The sequence below is a fragment of the Falco punctatus genome, assembly GCF_963210335.1.
Source record: "Falco punctatus genome assembly, chromosome: 6".
NCBI lineage: Eukaryota > Metazoa > Chordata > Aves > Falconiformes > Falconidae > Falco > Falco punctatus.
The window spans coordinates 76,284,069-76,300,422 of NC_137585.1; the positions used below are offsets into that span (position 1 = coordinate 76,284,069).

The 16,354-nt window shown below is 37.0% G+C and overlaps 1 protein-coding gene across 4 annotated transcripts in view; it reads right to left on the bottom strand.

The window, feature by feature from the left end:
* Positions 1-16,247, bottom strand: part of ORC5 (origin recognition complex subunit 5) — an 81,396-nt gene extending 65,149 nt beyond the window's left edge. For 3 of the 4 annotated variants that reach the window (XM_080391990.1, XM_080391989.1, XM_080391987.1), the window contains exons 1-7: positions 16,161-16,247; positions 12,878-13,061; positions 11,199-11,291; positions 7,001-7,198; positions 3,302-3,376; positions 755-866; positions 215-345 (exon numbers count right to left, since the gene is read on the bottom strand). In XM_080391990.1, the coding sequence (XP_080248116.1) occupies positions 215-345; positions 755-866; positions 3,302-3,376; positions 7,001-7,198; positions 11,199-11,291; positions 12,878-12,988 (720 nt within the window). In that variant the 5' untranslated portion in view covers positions 12,989-13,061; positions 16,161-16,247. Of the gene's footprint in view, positions 1-214; positions 346-754; positions 867-3,301; positions 3,377-7,000; positions 7,199-11,198; positions 11,292-12,877; positions 13,062-15,622; positions 16,136-16,160 lie in introns of those variants that run through there. The other variant, XM_080391988.1, reaches the window with a different exon arrangement.
* Positions 16,248-16,354: the final 107 nt, after the last annotated feature.

A 16,354-nucleotide genomic window follows, 5' to 3' on the forward strand; every position in this document is an offset into this window, starting at 1 on the left:
GGGGCTCTGAGCAACCTGATCTAGCTGCAGATGGCCCTGCTCATTGCAGGGGTGTTGGACTGGATGACCTTTAAAGGTCCCTTCCAACCCAAACCATTCTATGATGCCATGATTTTCTGTTTGTCCTTATTCAAAAATAAATCTAGACTTTCAGAGCTCATTTGGCAAAAAGTACCCCAAAACAAAATAACAAATCTAAAGGAGCTCATCTCACCAGATGCTGAAGTTCTTTCAGGTCCCTACAGACCATATAGAAGACACCAAGCAGAATATTGATATATGCAGCATAGAAATCCGCAGAATATTCTGGGGGATGATTCTGAGACAAGATCTTCTGCAGGTGTCCTGTTTAAACAAAAATAAGTTTTGCTTATCTAAAGCTAACAATAAACTGACCACATTTTAACAAAAATAAGTTTTGCTTATCTAAAGCTAACAATAAACTGACCGCATTTTACAAGTTAAGTGGAAAACCAAACTATAATCATCACTAAAAAAACCAAAATCCACCAAAAACTACGCTGATTAAAAGAATCAGCAAATCTAAGGGAACCAAATGTTACTTTGAAGTGTTTTGGCAAGTGGAAACAGACAAGTCTTTTAGAGGTTGTGTGAATACAGCCTTTTACATCCCAGGAATATTACATATTCTGGATTCTGTAAAAGGCATACTGATAAACACAGAAAGAACATTTGGATGATGTTTGACAAAGTATTATTGACTCCCCAAAAAGCAGATTAAAGAATTATTTACCTATACTGTAATCAGGAAAATACAAGGTGAATGGCTCAAAGCATCCAATACTTGGACGGAACAGTTCCCATACTATTTCACTGAGCAGAACAACTGTCACATTTCTGTCAGTCTACAGAGAGAAGAAATTGAGAATGAAAGTGAGAAGAATTATTATTGTGATTTTCTGTCCCACAAAAATCATCAAATTTACAGCTCAATACAAATTACTGGCATAGAAATAAAGCTTCAGCTGGCCTAATCAAGAAGCTCATACATTTGCAGATTTTCATAATTACATGAGATTTTTCTGCATCCCTTGCCATTTCACTGACATGTAAGCTTTGTGGGGTGATAGAGCTCTGGTACTAGACAATACCAAGTAGATTCCTGCTTTACTCCCACAGTTAAGACAGCATTTTACTTTGGTAAATAAATCCAGACTTTCAGAACGAAAAGAAAAAGTTAAAAAGCAAAAAACCATTCAGTTTTCTTCTGAAATCAAGCTATATAGTACTTCGTTTTTAATGACCAGCTTATTTGTAAAATAAACAAAAAACATCCCAGAACAAAAAAACCAGTATTAACTGTGTACCTTACCAACAATGGCTGCAACATAATAATACATTCTTTTTCGCTGATTTTTTATTGACAATTTATTTGCCTTGAGTTTGATGTTTTGGTCAATAGACAACAACATGCTTCACATTAAAAAAAAAAAATCCTTATTTTGATAACCCTTCAATGTATCAGCTTCTTAATATGAAGCTGATGCATCATTCTTCCTTTTTGCAAGTTTTTTGTAACCGTACTAAAAATCCTGCATAACAAAAGATGTTTTTAAATATAATTTTTCAAGAAAGACACTTCAAAACTATCGAGGTGCCTCAAGAAAATAAAAGGAAGTAACCTGATCAAATTACAATGCTTAATATGAGATATGAATGACTTGAAATAAAAGTTAAAATGCTATTCCCCTTCCCTGAAATTCAAGTAGAATCTTCTTTTGTTTACTCTTTCCACTTCTTGCCAATGTGGCACCCACTGATATTCTTTACTGTTTATTCTTTCCCTGTTTTTATGGAACATTTTTTCTTCTAACAAAAGTTCATCTTTCCATAGATTTCTTTCAGTTGTGTTCCTCTCCCAGACTTCCTAGTATTTTAGCTGATAAAAGTGCTAGAGTATTTTTAGTTTAGCTCCTGACAGGCCTTCCAACATGAAAAACTTCCCACCATAATCTTCATGGAAATCAGGCATCCTATAATCCATTCTTCACCAGTTCCATAAAGTCTTTCAACACTGATGAAGTTTCTTGCCTCCCTTCACTCCAGGAAAGGAAGTGATGTAGTAGATTTGCTCCTACAACATTTCTTTGCAACATCAGCTGCACAACAGTTTTACAAAGCCTCAGTCCAGAATTTAAGCATTTTTGGTTCCTGAACAGCAATCATAGGCCTAAGTTTCCCTCCTGTCTCTGCCAGGTTGTTTCTACTTCTGGGGCAGCAAAATCCAGAACATGGTAAGAACTGACAAGAAGAGCCAGAAAACACACCAGCTGCCAGCATTAAGAACACAGCTGTGAATCAAGTCTTCATTCAGCAAATAGAGAAATCAGTGTACCAGAAGATTAAGAGTACCACACAAAAATCTTGAGATAATAAGTATCATTTCAGCTATTTAGATGTTCAGATATTTCAAAGTAGCACCATCTTCTGGTTTTGTCCTCAATTTCTTTTCAGAGGATGCACCATTTTTCCCTATTCCAAGGCATAAGCTTTGATACTTCAAAAGGGAGAGAAAGATGCAACGGTTTACTCCAATCAGAAACATACTGTGGCATAGCAGTGTACAAACTCTCTGCCAACATAAAGTACGTTCACAGCTGCAGCTGTGCAGCTCCAGCAACAACTAAATAGCTGGTGGTCTACTGACCATCCCCAAGTTGACCACTGCATAGTGTTCTGAAGTTTCACACTGGAGAAACTTGAGGAAAACAAATATTTCACAAATTGAAAATTCACAATTCCAATGCTGAATTCCTTCAACGTGGCTGGGCTCTCTGAATCAGCAGCCGACTCAAAAGCAGACCTTGGATTCCCACACAAACATCTGACATACTCTAAAAGGGGGTTTATTTATTTATTTGCACCAAGCTGACAGGAGCTATGTTGAAGCTTCTCCTTACAGATTACAGCGTGCTTGAGATTTTTTTTCGCCAATTACTACAGAACTTTAAATAAAGAGTATAAAAATTCTTCTTAAAAACAAAAAAAAATTACAGAAAAGACAGCTATATATCTGACACCAGCCTCAAAAGAATCTACAACAGATCAGATATCATAAAACAAGATACTATTAAAACAGAATTCTTAAAAAAAATTAAGAAAAACCTGCCAACATTTACATTCTGGTTTGGTTTCTAGTTTTGACCACTGCCAGGTGATTACTGGGGTGGAGGGCAGGGTAAAATTAATTTTGCAAGCCTAGATGGACAGATACCATGTGTTCAGTTACTTTCAATATGCAGGACTCACATGGCTGGTTTTTTTTTTTCCAGAAACTTACCAACTCTTGAAGCCGAAGAAATGCTGGCAGGATGTTTGCTTCCATTTCCCTCAGCTGTTCTGCTCTGTCCAGTACCTTTTAACAAAACGATGACATTATATAGACAATGTCAACTTCCACTCTTACATGGACTTAAAATCAATTCATAGCTGTTGGAAACTTTTCACCAGAGGCTCTTAGACAGCAGAAACCACGTAAGTATCAAGACTCCTTAAACCAGCAACTTTGGAGAGATTATTGCTTCAGGTGTGCTTCCAGGAAGACCAAGCAGCTCTGCCATCTTTTAAAAACAAGATTCAATCCCCAGGCAAACAACATTCGCATGCCTTAGGGCAGTTAAGAATTAAAATTTAAGTACATATCAGTCAAGAAAACCACTGACAAAGCCATGATAGCATTAACCACCATTGAAATCTCAATTTTTATTCAAAATCCTTCTAATATTTCAAAATTATGTGTAGTACTATAGCACTGTATAAACATGTTTACTGTAGGAGAGCTATCTTTTCCCACTATGAAATTATTTTTCAGAAACGAGTAAGAGCTGATATTTTCAAAAAGTTAGCTATCTGGAATTCACACAACTGAATTTTGAGAGAAACTTTTCTTGCCATAGTTTGTAGCCTAGAAATTTAGAGGATTTATTGTATTGTATGTAAACCTCACATAGCAGTAACAGATATGTAGCATATGTAAAGCTTAATTAACATTTTGGAACCTAGAGAAGAAATAGGAGCATGAAAACATGCAAGTTTATCCTTTGGCAAAAAAAAATACATTATTCCCAGTACAATTAAAACCTTGACAGGAATGAAAAAAGATAATAGAAATATATTTCTTTCGTGTTCTATTTACTACTCTCAATATGAATCTAAATTCTGAAATTCATTACTTCTTTTGACTTACTGCTGTTGAAAGAGAATCTATAGGTCCATATAAAATGGTATTTTTTTATCCTTTTAATATTTTGATGTGGGGAGGAAATGCAAGATACCTATCATTTCTGCTGCCCACAGTAAGAAAAAGAGTTTTATGTGGACAACCAAGAAACAGTTTATGAAAATGGTATTTCAAAATCACACTGTGCAGGAAAAAAAACCTGAAAGAGCAGTATCTGCATTAATAGTTCATACTTCTTGGAATTTATTAAAACAGCAATAAACCATATGATTTTATATTGACAATTGCATTTGGTTCATATAATAAATAACTTCAAGAGTGAAGACCACTTTAGGTCACAGCCAAATAGATGCTACATATTTTTACTAATAAAATACTGCTTATTGGATCCACTGACATGTAGCTACCCAACACAAAGCTTTGCAAGATCTTGACCTCAGTAGATTTTACTTTTTAGCTAAACAGAAAAAAACCTAGAGTTTCTCCTTACAGCAGATACAATATACTGTGACCCTGGCTTGCAGAGTATGTCAAGTGGTTCACAGAAACAGTCTGCCTGTAGACCTATAAATCCATGGCTTATTCTTTAGTTTTAATATAATTTGTCACCCTTCAGCATTTTAAAAAAAACTATACCTTTTAGGACTGTCCATTGACAGCAGCTTGTTACTTCTGTAAAGTGCTAAATACTGTAAAAGTATGAATAACTACAAGTTATACTTGCTCCAATTTTTCAGACAGTCAAAATGAATAAATTCATTTTTCCACAAGTAATCACACGAAATCAGTATCCATGCTTGGGTTAAGAGAAACCTTTAGAAACCTTTCACTGTAAGTAAACATTTATCTTAATTGGCTCCCAGTTAATTGGGCTGAAATATCGCATTATTTACTACCAAAATGAAATAAACTAAATTAGCATTGCCAGTTTATGTTACCAGCATGCTGGTCTTCCATCAGTCTCAATTTCAACCACTCTACACTAAATCCAGATGACACAGGTTAATACACATGAATTGATTTTCCCCCATTCCTGTCTGTTCCCATGCAGAACGGAACTGAAATACTAATTTAATACTGAATTCTTCAAATTCAGCAACTATTTACGTAATACAATTGAACCTTTCCAGGTATTTAATGGTTTGCTTTCCATAACCATAGTTTTCTCTAGTTTTCTGAGTGATACTAGTTTTCATATAACTCATTAAGCATTCTTTACTGATGTAGAACAGTTTTTTAATGCAAATTTTAACCTGAAAGTAACATTTTGCTATATAAATTATTTTTTTAATTCCCTAAAGGTTATTTTAGCGCTAAATTTTGTTCTTATGGAATTGTTGAAGGCTGCCAATACCACTTTTGTAACAGTAAATTAAAATGAATTATCTATGTATAACTTCTTACCTATTATAAGTACTGGTGCGTTTTTTCTTCCTTCAATTTTTAAGAAGTATGTCAAATTTATTAACCTTATGAGCTGGAGAAAACTATGAGATAGCACTGTTTCCACTAAACATAATATGAAGTTATTTAACACAGTAGTCAACTATTTTTTAATGGAAATAAAACTTACTGAACTATAACTTGTGAAACAGAATGAAGTATAATTATGTTATGTAATTAAGTGTCATTTAGTTCAGTGTAATTACGAATTTCTTGTTTGACTGCAAAAAAGCCAAAGCAGTGTGCCCGTTGATTGCTCTGAGAAACATGCAGAGTGATTACCCAGGGTCATTAAGCTTTCAATCCTGAACCACTTTCAGGTTTTCTTAAATAATTTCACCTCTTTTAAAACCTCTTTACTCCTGCTGCTGGGCTGAAGTTTCAGTCCACGTGTTTTGAAGGTCCACAATGCATATAAAATGCATTAGTAATACTATGGCATTCAAATTTTTAAGAGAATAGATTTTTTTCAACCAAATAAGAGCTGAGAAAAAATAGTTTTGAGGAGTCTATGTCCTTTCTTCAGACCTTTTGTATGCCGAAAATTTGTTTCTACACTCATCTCTTGGCATAATAAATGTTGTTGCAAATGTCTGCAAATTTTGAATCCTTTATATAGTTAAGATTATCACAGAGTAAAACCAAAACCAAACCCCAGTGTTCTAGTACTACACTGATTCAATCATTCTTGTGATCTAAATTCCGATTATTTTTCATGCAGTCTGCCTGTTTATTCCACTTGAGTATGTCATCAAATTTTTCGTTGCCTTTTTTTCCATCTTAATTTTAAAACTACAGTTCTTGTCTCTGAGGACCACAAGTGTAGCTGAAGACGTAAGATCTCAACAGCACTTATACAGAGGAAATTATGTATATTAGTTCCTTAATACAACTTCTAACTTGAACCTATTCTAACCAATCAATTCTTGTAATTTGCGCGCTCTGTAATTCACTTCTGCCCTGCTTTCCACCTTTGCTTTCTCATTTGTGAAGCTATCTTCACAAAGAAACAGATAAGCATGACTTACTCATAAAACAAATACAGGCTCTCTATATGTAAAGATTTTGTAATACTATTACATGCTCAATTTAAATATGCAGTGTGATTTATGTTCAGTATTAGCTACACTATACAGGTTTTGTGTAGAAAAAAGTTCTAAAACCAGGAAAACTACAGAACCTCATCTGAAGTCAGTAAAGCAACAGAAATGATAAACCAGTCAATAGATTCTGAATGAGGCCCACACAAAAATTTTGTGAAAACTGCTCTAAAATGCAGGTTTCACATATGTATTATTGATAACAATTACTCACACCACCTTAACAGAAATGGAACATTAAAATTACATTACTTACAATGTATAATGTTTGATCTTGAAGCTCTTGACTCGCAACAACTTGTTTAAACAGACGTACAAAGTCATTTAAACTATCACAAGGCACATGAGAAGACTGTTCTATCTTAGAAGAATAGCTTTGCAACTGGATGAGAATTTCTTCTAAAAGAAGTCGTGAAGAAAAGTATTCCACACAGTTCACAAACACATGAGGAAGCTGAATAGGATAAAAAGAAAGATACAACATTATTTGGCTTTGTCAGTGTAAATACTCCAGAATCAGTTTTCTTTTCCAGGTGAGACAACTGAAGAAACCACACCGTGCCAACAGAATACAGAGCACCAAAAAAACTGGCAAAGAAGTGTGATTACTTATGTACCTAGTCAAAATATTATATATCACAAAGTGAATATAAATCTGACGAATGCTCATACAGAACAGTATATCTTCTAATTATGCTTAAAAACTGAAACACACAGTATATCTTATAACTATATTTAAAAATTGTGAGCGATATGTAAAAAGAAAACCAAACAGCACTTAGTTCACAGAAAAGTTAAGACAATTTTAACACATCACAGTATCGTAAAATAGTCCATTACAAACTACGGTGTCTAGATAGCATGAACTTCTCAAACTTACGCTACAAGGAAAATAATCTAGAAGCACACTGCCCAAAATTACTCCAGTATTTTTGGCATTCGCCGCATACAAATGATAAAGTGTAAGTTCCTGTATCAGACATGTGTAATTGGCCTGCTTGTGCAGAACATTTTTAGAAAACCGAATCTTTTTAGAGCAAAGAGCATGTGAAAAAAACAGAGTATGAGATACATTTAATGGCAATCCATAAAACGTACTTGTAAGTACCAATTTAGTAATATTGAAAAGTTAAGATCATTTTTCTAGAAATAGAAGACACTATAGACTACAACATAGTACCAGTATTCAAACACACATAAGGCAAAAAACAATTTTCTAGCAACTCTATCTTTAAGAAATAGATTATTTGCATAGCTTCATACTCTCTGGTAAGGCATATGCTCTTTTTCACACTGAACGTTAAAACCTCTGTAAAACATTAATCACTGGGATACATACGCACTACCTGAAAAACTAAACTTCTGATACAGGAATGTGTGTGTCTATAACAAAACAACAACAAAAAAATCTAAGTACTTCATTCCAGTGTTACTACTTAAAATACAAAATATGGCATATAATTCAGCAGATGTGGGAAAGTGTGGGTATATGCTGGCAATCCACTCAAACATCATGTAATAAAAAGCTTTTTGTTAGTTTGAACACTACTAAAAGAAAGGAGTTATATCTCCATAACACCTATGCAAAGTGTTGCACCTCTACAGCAAAAGGAAAGCCGGGTGCCTCAGATATGATTCAGACCACCACATTATGTAGGAGACACCTATACTTGGCAATAGGAAGTTCTACAGAAACAGCTGCTGCTTCAACCCTATTGATTTCCAAGGTCTAGCCACATCTTTGGGTATGTTGCAAGCGTGCAGCACAGCCTAAGGAGCATTGCACCAAAGGCTACTGCATGGAAGGGGATCATTAACCACCATCTTCCACCTTTCTCCCTCTGCAAAATTTTTAATGAAGGAGATTTTTGCATAAAACCCAGTCCTGCAGATATGTGTTAAGTGGACTCGGGACAAGCCAAAAGCATCAGGGCTATGAGAACATCTAAGCGGAGATGTATGGTTTAGGTGTGAAGGCAGCACCTGTCATTGGATTTAAATCCCTGAAGTTCATGAATGACAAAAACATAGGTATTTACATGTTTAGATGGAAATTTCTGTAATGATACCCTTCACTTTAGGAGGACTTTAAAATACATTTTGGGAAAAATTAGAACAACGAATAAAACTAGCATGAACATACACACTTGCTAATGGAAAAAGAAGGGCCACAAAAGTGCCAGGAACCTAGTGCTTGGAAGTCTTCTGCCAGCAGTGACTAGAGAGGGACTGAAAAGGACTTAAGGCCATACCTCTCTACATCATTCAAGATAACTATTTTTGTAAGAAACATGCATTCAACCATGACAACCCACACCTAGTTCAGATTCTCACATGATGTTTAAAAAGTAGCTTTCTCTGCCTGCAGCCCTTGCAACTGAAGTTCATTCATAACAAAGTTCCTGCTACAGTTTAGTAACCCATAGCAACTCCAGTATTAATCAAGGATATAACTCATCCCCTAGTAGACAGTATTAGTTTTCTTCCGTAACAGTTGAGAGAAAGAGTGTTTGTAGTCCTAGCACCCTAGGAATGCGAGGCTCCAAACCCAAAACTGTACAATGAATTCTCAGTAGTTTCCACTTCATATATTCCAACATCTGTCTTACCAGTCCTCCCTGACCTACTTCCTGCCTACTCCCACACCAGTTTCTAAGAGCAGGAATCCAAAGGAAGTTTATGTTAGATGGTGAAGCTGAAAAAGAACATACAGTCCTAACACTTCTGAAAGTGATGCTCGTACAGGAGTAGCCTGGTTTCAGCTGGGATAGAGTTCAGTTTCTTCTTGGTGGCTAGTGCAGTGCTGTGGTTTGGATTTGGTGTGGGAACAGTGTGGTTGGGGACTTCTTAGTTTCTCAGACTTCAAGGGTGGGAGGGCTGGAAGGGCACAGGAAACTGGGAGGGGACACAGCCAGGTCAGCTGACCCGAACCAGCCAAAGAGGCATTCCATACCATGGGATGTCATGCTCAGTATATAAACGTGGGGGGGGGGAGCTGCTTGGGGACTGGCTGGGCATTAGTCAGTGGGTAGTGAGCAGTTGTATTGTATGTCACTAGTTACCTTTCCCCCCTTCCCTCTGGATTTCATTCCGCTACCCTTCTCCCTCTTTTTCTTTATAACTATTATTATTGTTGTTCTTTTATTTCAATTATTACATTGTTCTTATCTCAACCTCAAGTTTCACTTTCCTTTCCAATTCTCCTCCCGACCTCCCTGGGTGAGGGGGTTCTTAATTACCAGCTGGGGTTAAACCAAGACAAGGAGGAAAACAACAATAATGCTGGCATAGGAGAATAAGATCCAATTCACCGCAAAAGACCTGGTAATGCCAAGCTTAGTAAACACAAACACACCTGGATAACTGATTTTATTACATTAGAAACCGTGAATGGCATCCTGGTTATTAGGGTTTCTAACTTACAATGCATATCAAGATGTGTTTGGAGGATCTAGAATAAATTAAAGTGCACAAAATTTGTATTTTTAAACAGGTTTGGAAAATATAATGCTAAAAAGGGCTATCAGTACACTTTTCCCATTTATAGCTGATTCATTAAGCAAAAGAATAACTGTTAATTGTTCAGGAATTAAATCAATTGTTCCTATGCAACATTGCTCCAACATTTTAGAACTCCTGCACTGTTTCTTTTTTCAGAGTTTCAGATTTTCCTGCTTCTGTAAGAGGGATGATCACAACTAACCAAATTTACTGCAATGAATACAACATTCACCTCAAGTCTGCAAAAATAACTATGAGTATCAGAAAGAATGGCAGCTGCCTGGTATCCAGCCAGTGATTTTCACCATTTCAGACTCAGGTGTGGGTTTTTTTACAGCAAACATGTATAGCTTGTACGTTTGCTTTGAATGCTTTTAACAACTTTATTGTTTAAGCTTTTAGGCTGACATTTACACAGATCATAAACTCTATTAATTTCATTTGGATGTGTGTCAACACAAAACAAATAGAACAGAATTCCACTACTGCAAATTCTTCTCATTGTTCTTCATATGTTTGCTTACTCTTTTCACATACAAATAAATTAGTATAAATTTTTAAATAAAACAAAGGAGAATAACAAGAAGATTCAAAAAAGGTACACTATCAGTGACTCAGGTTGAATTGTAATCATCATAAGAGTACTTGTCACTGAAGCTATTTCAGGTTAAAGTCAAGGGAATAAGCTAAACAAAACTGGGCTTCTTTTTTTCTTTTTCAAACTTTCTTAGAAAAGTTATTATGATTTATATGGCATCTCAGGGTTAAATGAAGTCGTACATACTAAGTGCATAGTGAGAAGAGCAACACATTCATCAAACAGTAAGTGGAGAAGAACTGAGAAGGCAGAAATGGCTGAGGAAACAAACCATTTCAAGAAAGTGGAAGCTAGTTTGACGGATCATCTGTTACAAATAAATTCTAAATTCAATCGCCATTGTGAAAATTCTTACCTGTAAGGTGTTTAGAAGAGTTTGCATCACATAAGTCTTTCCACTAGATGTATGTCCATAGATAAAGATGGATGGAAGACTAAACTGCTGACGCTAAGGAAAAAAAAAAAAAAAGAAAAAACCACTGCCGCCATTTCAATTCTTTTTTCATTCAACAGATGTAAGATTTATCAACAAAGTTTCTCTCCAGAAGAAAAGTTATCTTTTAAACTGAGACATTAAATATAAAATATGCCAATTATTATGGAATCAACGTGATCAAGATTTATGTTTCATCTTCACTGAAATGCTGGGAGGATAAGTCCCAAGAATCAAGTATCATACAAAAATACTGGTGAAACTGTTATAACCACTATATATTTTTCAAGGGGGGGTGGGGGTGGGGCAGAGAGCAGGAAGGAGACAGACAGACAAGAAAACAAAAACAAACCAACAAAAACATATACCAAGTAAGAAAAGCAGCTGGTTCTTAATTCAAATTAGTTAACTAACACAAAATCTCAGTAAGCACAAATTGCAAGTTTTACGTCATTATAACTTCTGCAAACACTACAAACTGTGTTTCTTTCCATTAGCACCAAATGGAAAAGAATTAAATGGTTTGATGGAGGAGATGGTAAAGGAGCCCACTCTTCTCTCACAAGGCAATATTTGATATAATAACTCATTTATCTAATGGTACTGATGCTGTGTATTTCATGGATTTTTTTTTAAGATGCAAGGAGAACAACTCATTCTTTCTATTTCATTCTGAACAGGTATTTATGTTTGTGCTTTTCTCACTTTTAAGAATCTTTTACATTGACTTAAAAATGAATAAAAATAAATTTGACAAAAATTTAATGAAAAACAGTAATATTCAATTAATCCAAGATGAAGGCACTGTTGTGCAAGACATGCGGATACTCTAACCTACATATTTAAGAGGAATTTAAGTACCTTTTTTTTTTTAAGATGACTTGTTGCCACTATGCTTGTAATAAATACATAAAACTTAAATATTGTAATGTGATGTAATGTGATTATCTATAATTAAAGGCAGAACCAGAAAGAGATACTAATTTCCATTTTGTTAACTGAATGTAAATGGATACACCAATCGCCTTTAAGTTTGCAGATAAAAATCTCCAATACTTTTTACCACAGCTTTTCCTAGCATTAACAGAATCAATTAACAAGCCAGTGATTTCCACCTTATGGTCAGCAACACAACTAAGAATCAGACCAATTTCATGTACTTCAAATTCAGGCACATAGATGTTAGATTAACAGCTAAAAACCAGACATAATTTCTACACTGCCACTGAAAAAAAAAAACCACCAAACATCAGAACTCTAGAACACGGAAGCAGACAGACTTACTTCCTGCTACTAAATGACAAAGATGGAACAGAGCTGGAGCGAAATCAGCCTTCATCGACAGCAAGGCACAAACTGCTCTAAGCTTGTTTGGGTCCTTACAGCTGCAAAACAGCTTTCAACCTTACTAGAATTTATCTGTCAAACACTAATGTTAAAGATGAATAACAAAACAAACGAACAAAGAAGAACAAATCCCAAAGACACAACCAAAATATGTGCATCGTGACATCACAAAAATGCCCTTAAATTTCTACTCTCCCCTCTGAGACAACAGAATGTCTTTGTTCTACTGAAACGTACAACATAAAAAGCACTACCTCTCCAAATATTGACAGCAACAGGGACACTTGGGATTCTCGACAAGGCACCAAACTTTCCAAGTGAAGCAGTGTAGCTGCTGGGTACGCTGGATGTTCAAGGTTAGGCATTTTGATGTTCCTGTAGTTAGTTACCTAAACATGCATGTCCCATTTAAGGTGCAGAGACAAGAGATAAAGTGATCTGGAAAATAAAAGGGTTTAATTATCATTTGCTGTCATATACATAACGGAGAAAAATGAACAAAAATTGACATAAAATCTAAAAAGACATTCTAGCTCAGGATAATGGTATCATTATGATAGGCTTAAAAGACTTCATCAAAATTGAATGTTACTATGTAATGCATTATACAGACATTTTCACAACAGAATTAAAAAAATCAAATAAAAAGGGAAAGGTATACAGGGTATGAGCAAATCAATATAACAAAGAATTGTTGTAGTTTAGTTAACTGGAGAAATACATATTTAGTTCTGGTTTTATATACATTTAAAAGTAGCAAGGGAGTAAAATGAGGAAAGTAGATCAGTCACAGATCATCACCTCCCTGGACAGCCAATAAACTAGGATTTACAAGTAACAGAGAAAAGGTAGGGCAGAAGGAAAGATGAGGATGACAAAATAGTAACTCTTCAGACGTTAACAGAAATGCTCACCCCAGCTTAAAAGCAGCAGAGACATATGAAGAAAATTCAGCTGATGGTAAAGACTGGAAATACTCTTTAAAAATAGCAGGAGCACAAACCAGTTAAAAGCTGTAATTAAAAACAGTCTGCCTTTTAGACAAGGACTAGTCAAGAAAGACTGGGAGTCTTGATTGTTCAAACACTGGGAAGGCAGAACATGGAAAAAAAACCTCAGTCAAAGGCACTACTACTTTGTTCACAGCTTCTAAAACTGTTGGAAAGATGGTACAGCTACAGACAAATGTAGGACAACATGCAGAGAGAGAAACGAAGTAACCTCGAGAGCTGAATCCTGACTTGGTCAAATGTAACAATAACTTGACAGCCAAAAAGAAAGTTTGGTACTTTAGGTAGCACAATAAAGATATCTCATCAGCAGATAGGAATATCTGAAAGTTATCAAGACAAAGATAATAAACAAAGCACTCCAAACACATTTAAACGTATTTGCAGCCAAATTTGTTATACTGGGCATAAGTACAATGCCACATGATAAAAGATTAAGTTAGCACAAGGAGACCAGAAATAGCACTGGACATGGAAAACAAACTTTTCTGAAGAAAAAAAGCAATATTGGGTTGCACTGACAGGGGAGCTATTGGGCTACAATGAGGTTCATAAATACAAATGTAGTTACAGAAAATGGTATACTAAGAGTTCATTTGGGGACCAATCTCTATTAAGTATTTCCATAAATACATTTGAGGAAATAGGGGTTTTTTTTATTTTTATACCTCACCTTCAGAGTTTTCTGAAGTAAAAATCAGGATTGTAGAATCATCAACAGAAAACCAAGTGGAATTAGTGAGGAAAAAATGGATAACCCCAGTAACAGAAGTAATGCCAGTATAGTAAAATTCAGTACTTCAAATTACACATTTTTAAGCATCACACACAGTTAGACATCAAGAAATTGTAAGTGTGAAGCAACTTGGGAAATAAACAAGTAAATCACATACTGTATGGTTTAACCCCAGCGGGTAACTAACTACTAAACAGCTGGTTATCAACTCCTCCCAGTTTATATACTCAGCATGATGTTCTACAGTATGGAATATCCCTTTGGCTAGTTTGAGTCAGCTGTCCTGGCTGTGTCCCCTCCAGCCTTCTTTCCAGCAAGGCCTGGACTTAGTGTAAACATTACCCAGCAACAACTAAAAACATCTGTTATCAACATTATTCTCACACCAAATCCAAAGCACAGCCCTGCACCAGCTACTGAGAAGAAAATTAACTCTATTCCAGCCGAAACCAGGACACAGAGTAAGTATGAGAAATCAAAATAATGCGGCTATCAAAAACCAAATGCATAATCATATGTATCAGGCAAATTACTTCCCCTAAAATCATACAAATAGCCTTGGCTCATTTTATCAGATCAGCTTTGAACAGATCCACCCACCCGTCCACAGTATCTATTCAAAATGGAATGAAGATACAAAATACTGAATAGCTTCATTAAGGTTGATCTCTAAAACTGATCTAGGAATAAATATCAAGGATGCAAAGAAAAAAATTCTGACAGTAGCCTCCAAAACAGAGAACAAACAAGGACGGAAAGTTTTAGAAAAGGCTGAAAACTTTGTGTGGATTGAAGAAAAAAAAAATCTTTTGCTCCACTGACTACATGACTCAGTGTTCTAAATGCATCTAAAGTCATAAGGTACTTCAGCTTCTCTACCCTGCTGCCCAACTGCACTCCAAAAAAAGCACGAATTGCCTGTTGATGACACCGTATCTGCCAGTGCTCTTTGCTTCTCAAACATCCCAGCACATCTTAACTTATACTAAACGCTTTTAAGCCACTGGATGAAAACCCATGCTTCCACTGACTATGTTGGTATCTCAGTCTTCAAAGGGATCCCATCCTAGAGTTCACATGAGAAAGAATGTTTAGAGCAACATATTCACAAAACAATTTAGATTAAACGACAATGCTGACACAAGGACTAGCATCAGCCAAAGCTTGAATTCAGGATGTTCCTGACCAAGAAAGGTTGTACCAAGGTTGTACATGTCACGCCAGACTGATTAGGAGGGACAAAAAGTACTTACTTTCCAGCTAAGTCCAAGTAAGGATACCAAAAGCACAAGTTAGATTTCATGGTTGGATTTGATGATTTAGGACTTGTCTCGGATCACTGGTCCTAAAACGCCTAGATTTAGCGTGTGTTTCTACAGTTTAGCTGGAGAGACTCGCTCGGTTCTCCTTCCCCTCAGGCCCCATAAGCACCCTGGCCCCACTAGGTCACCGCCAGCACCGGCGTGCCCGGGCTGTGGGCAAATGACAACCCTCAGCCTCCACAACGCCGACCCCGCTCCACGAAGCCCGGGCTAAGAGCTCCTTCAGCCACTCGTCTGTGAGGCCGAGGGCGGGTCTCGGCCCAGGGGGCGGCTCTGACGCCGGCAGGCCGGGGGGGAAGCGGACTCCGGGCTCCTCACCCCCGCGTGCGGCCCCGCACCGATTCCCAACCGGAGCGCAACAGGAGCGGGTCTGCCCCTTCACCTCACTCCCCTCCTCTCCCCCAGCTCGACTGCCAGAAGCCAGACAGCCCGGGACCGGCCGCCCACCCCACCACGCGCGGCAGCTTACCTCATCTTCCCGCCCTCACGCTGCCCGCGCGCCGGGCCCGCCCAGCCCCGCCCCCCGGCAGTGCGCAGGTGCGGGGCCCGCACGCAGGCGCCGTAGGCCGCGGGGCGGGCGGCCCGGGCGGCGCGGGGGGGGGAGGGGCTGGTGGGCGGTTCGGGAGTCCCGGTGCTGAGGTGGCATCTTGTCCCACAGGGATG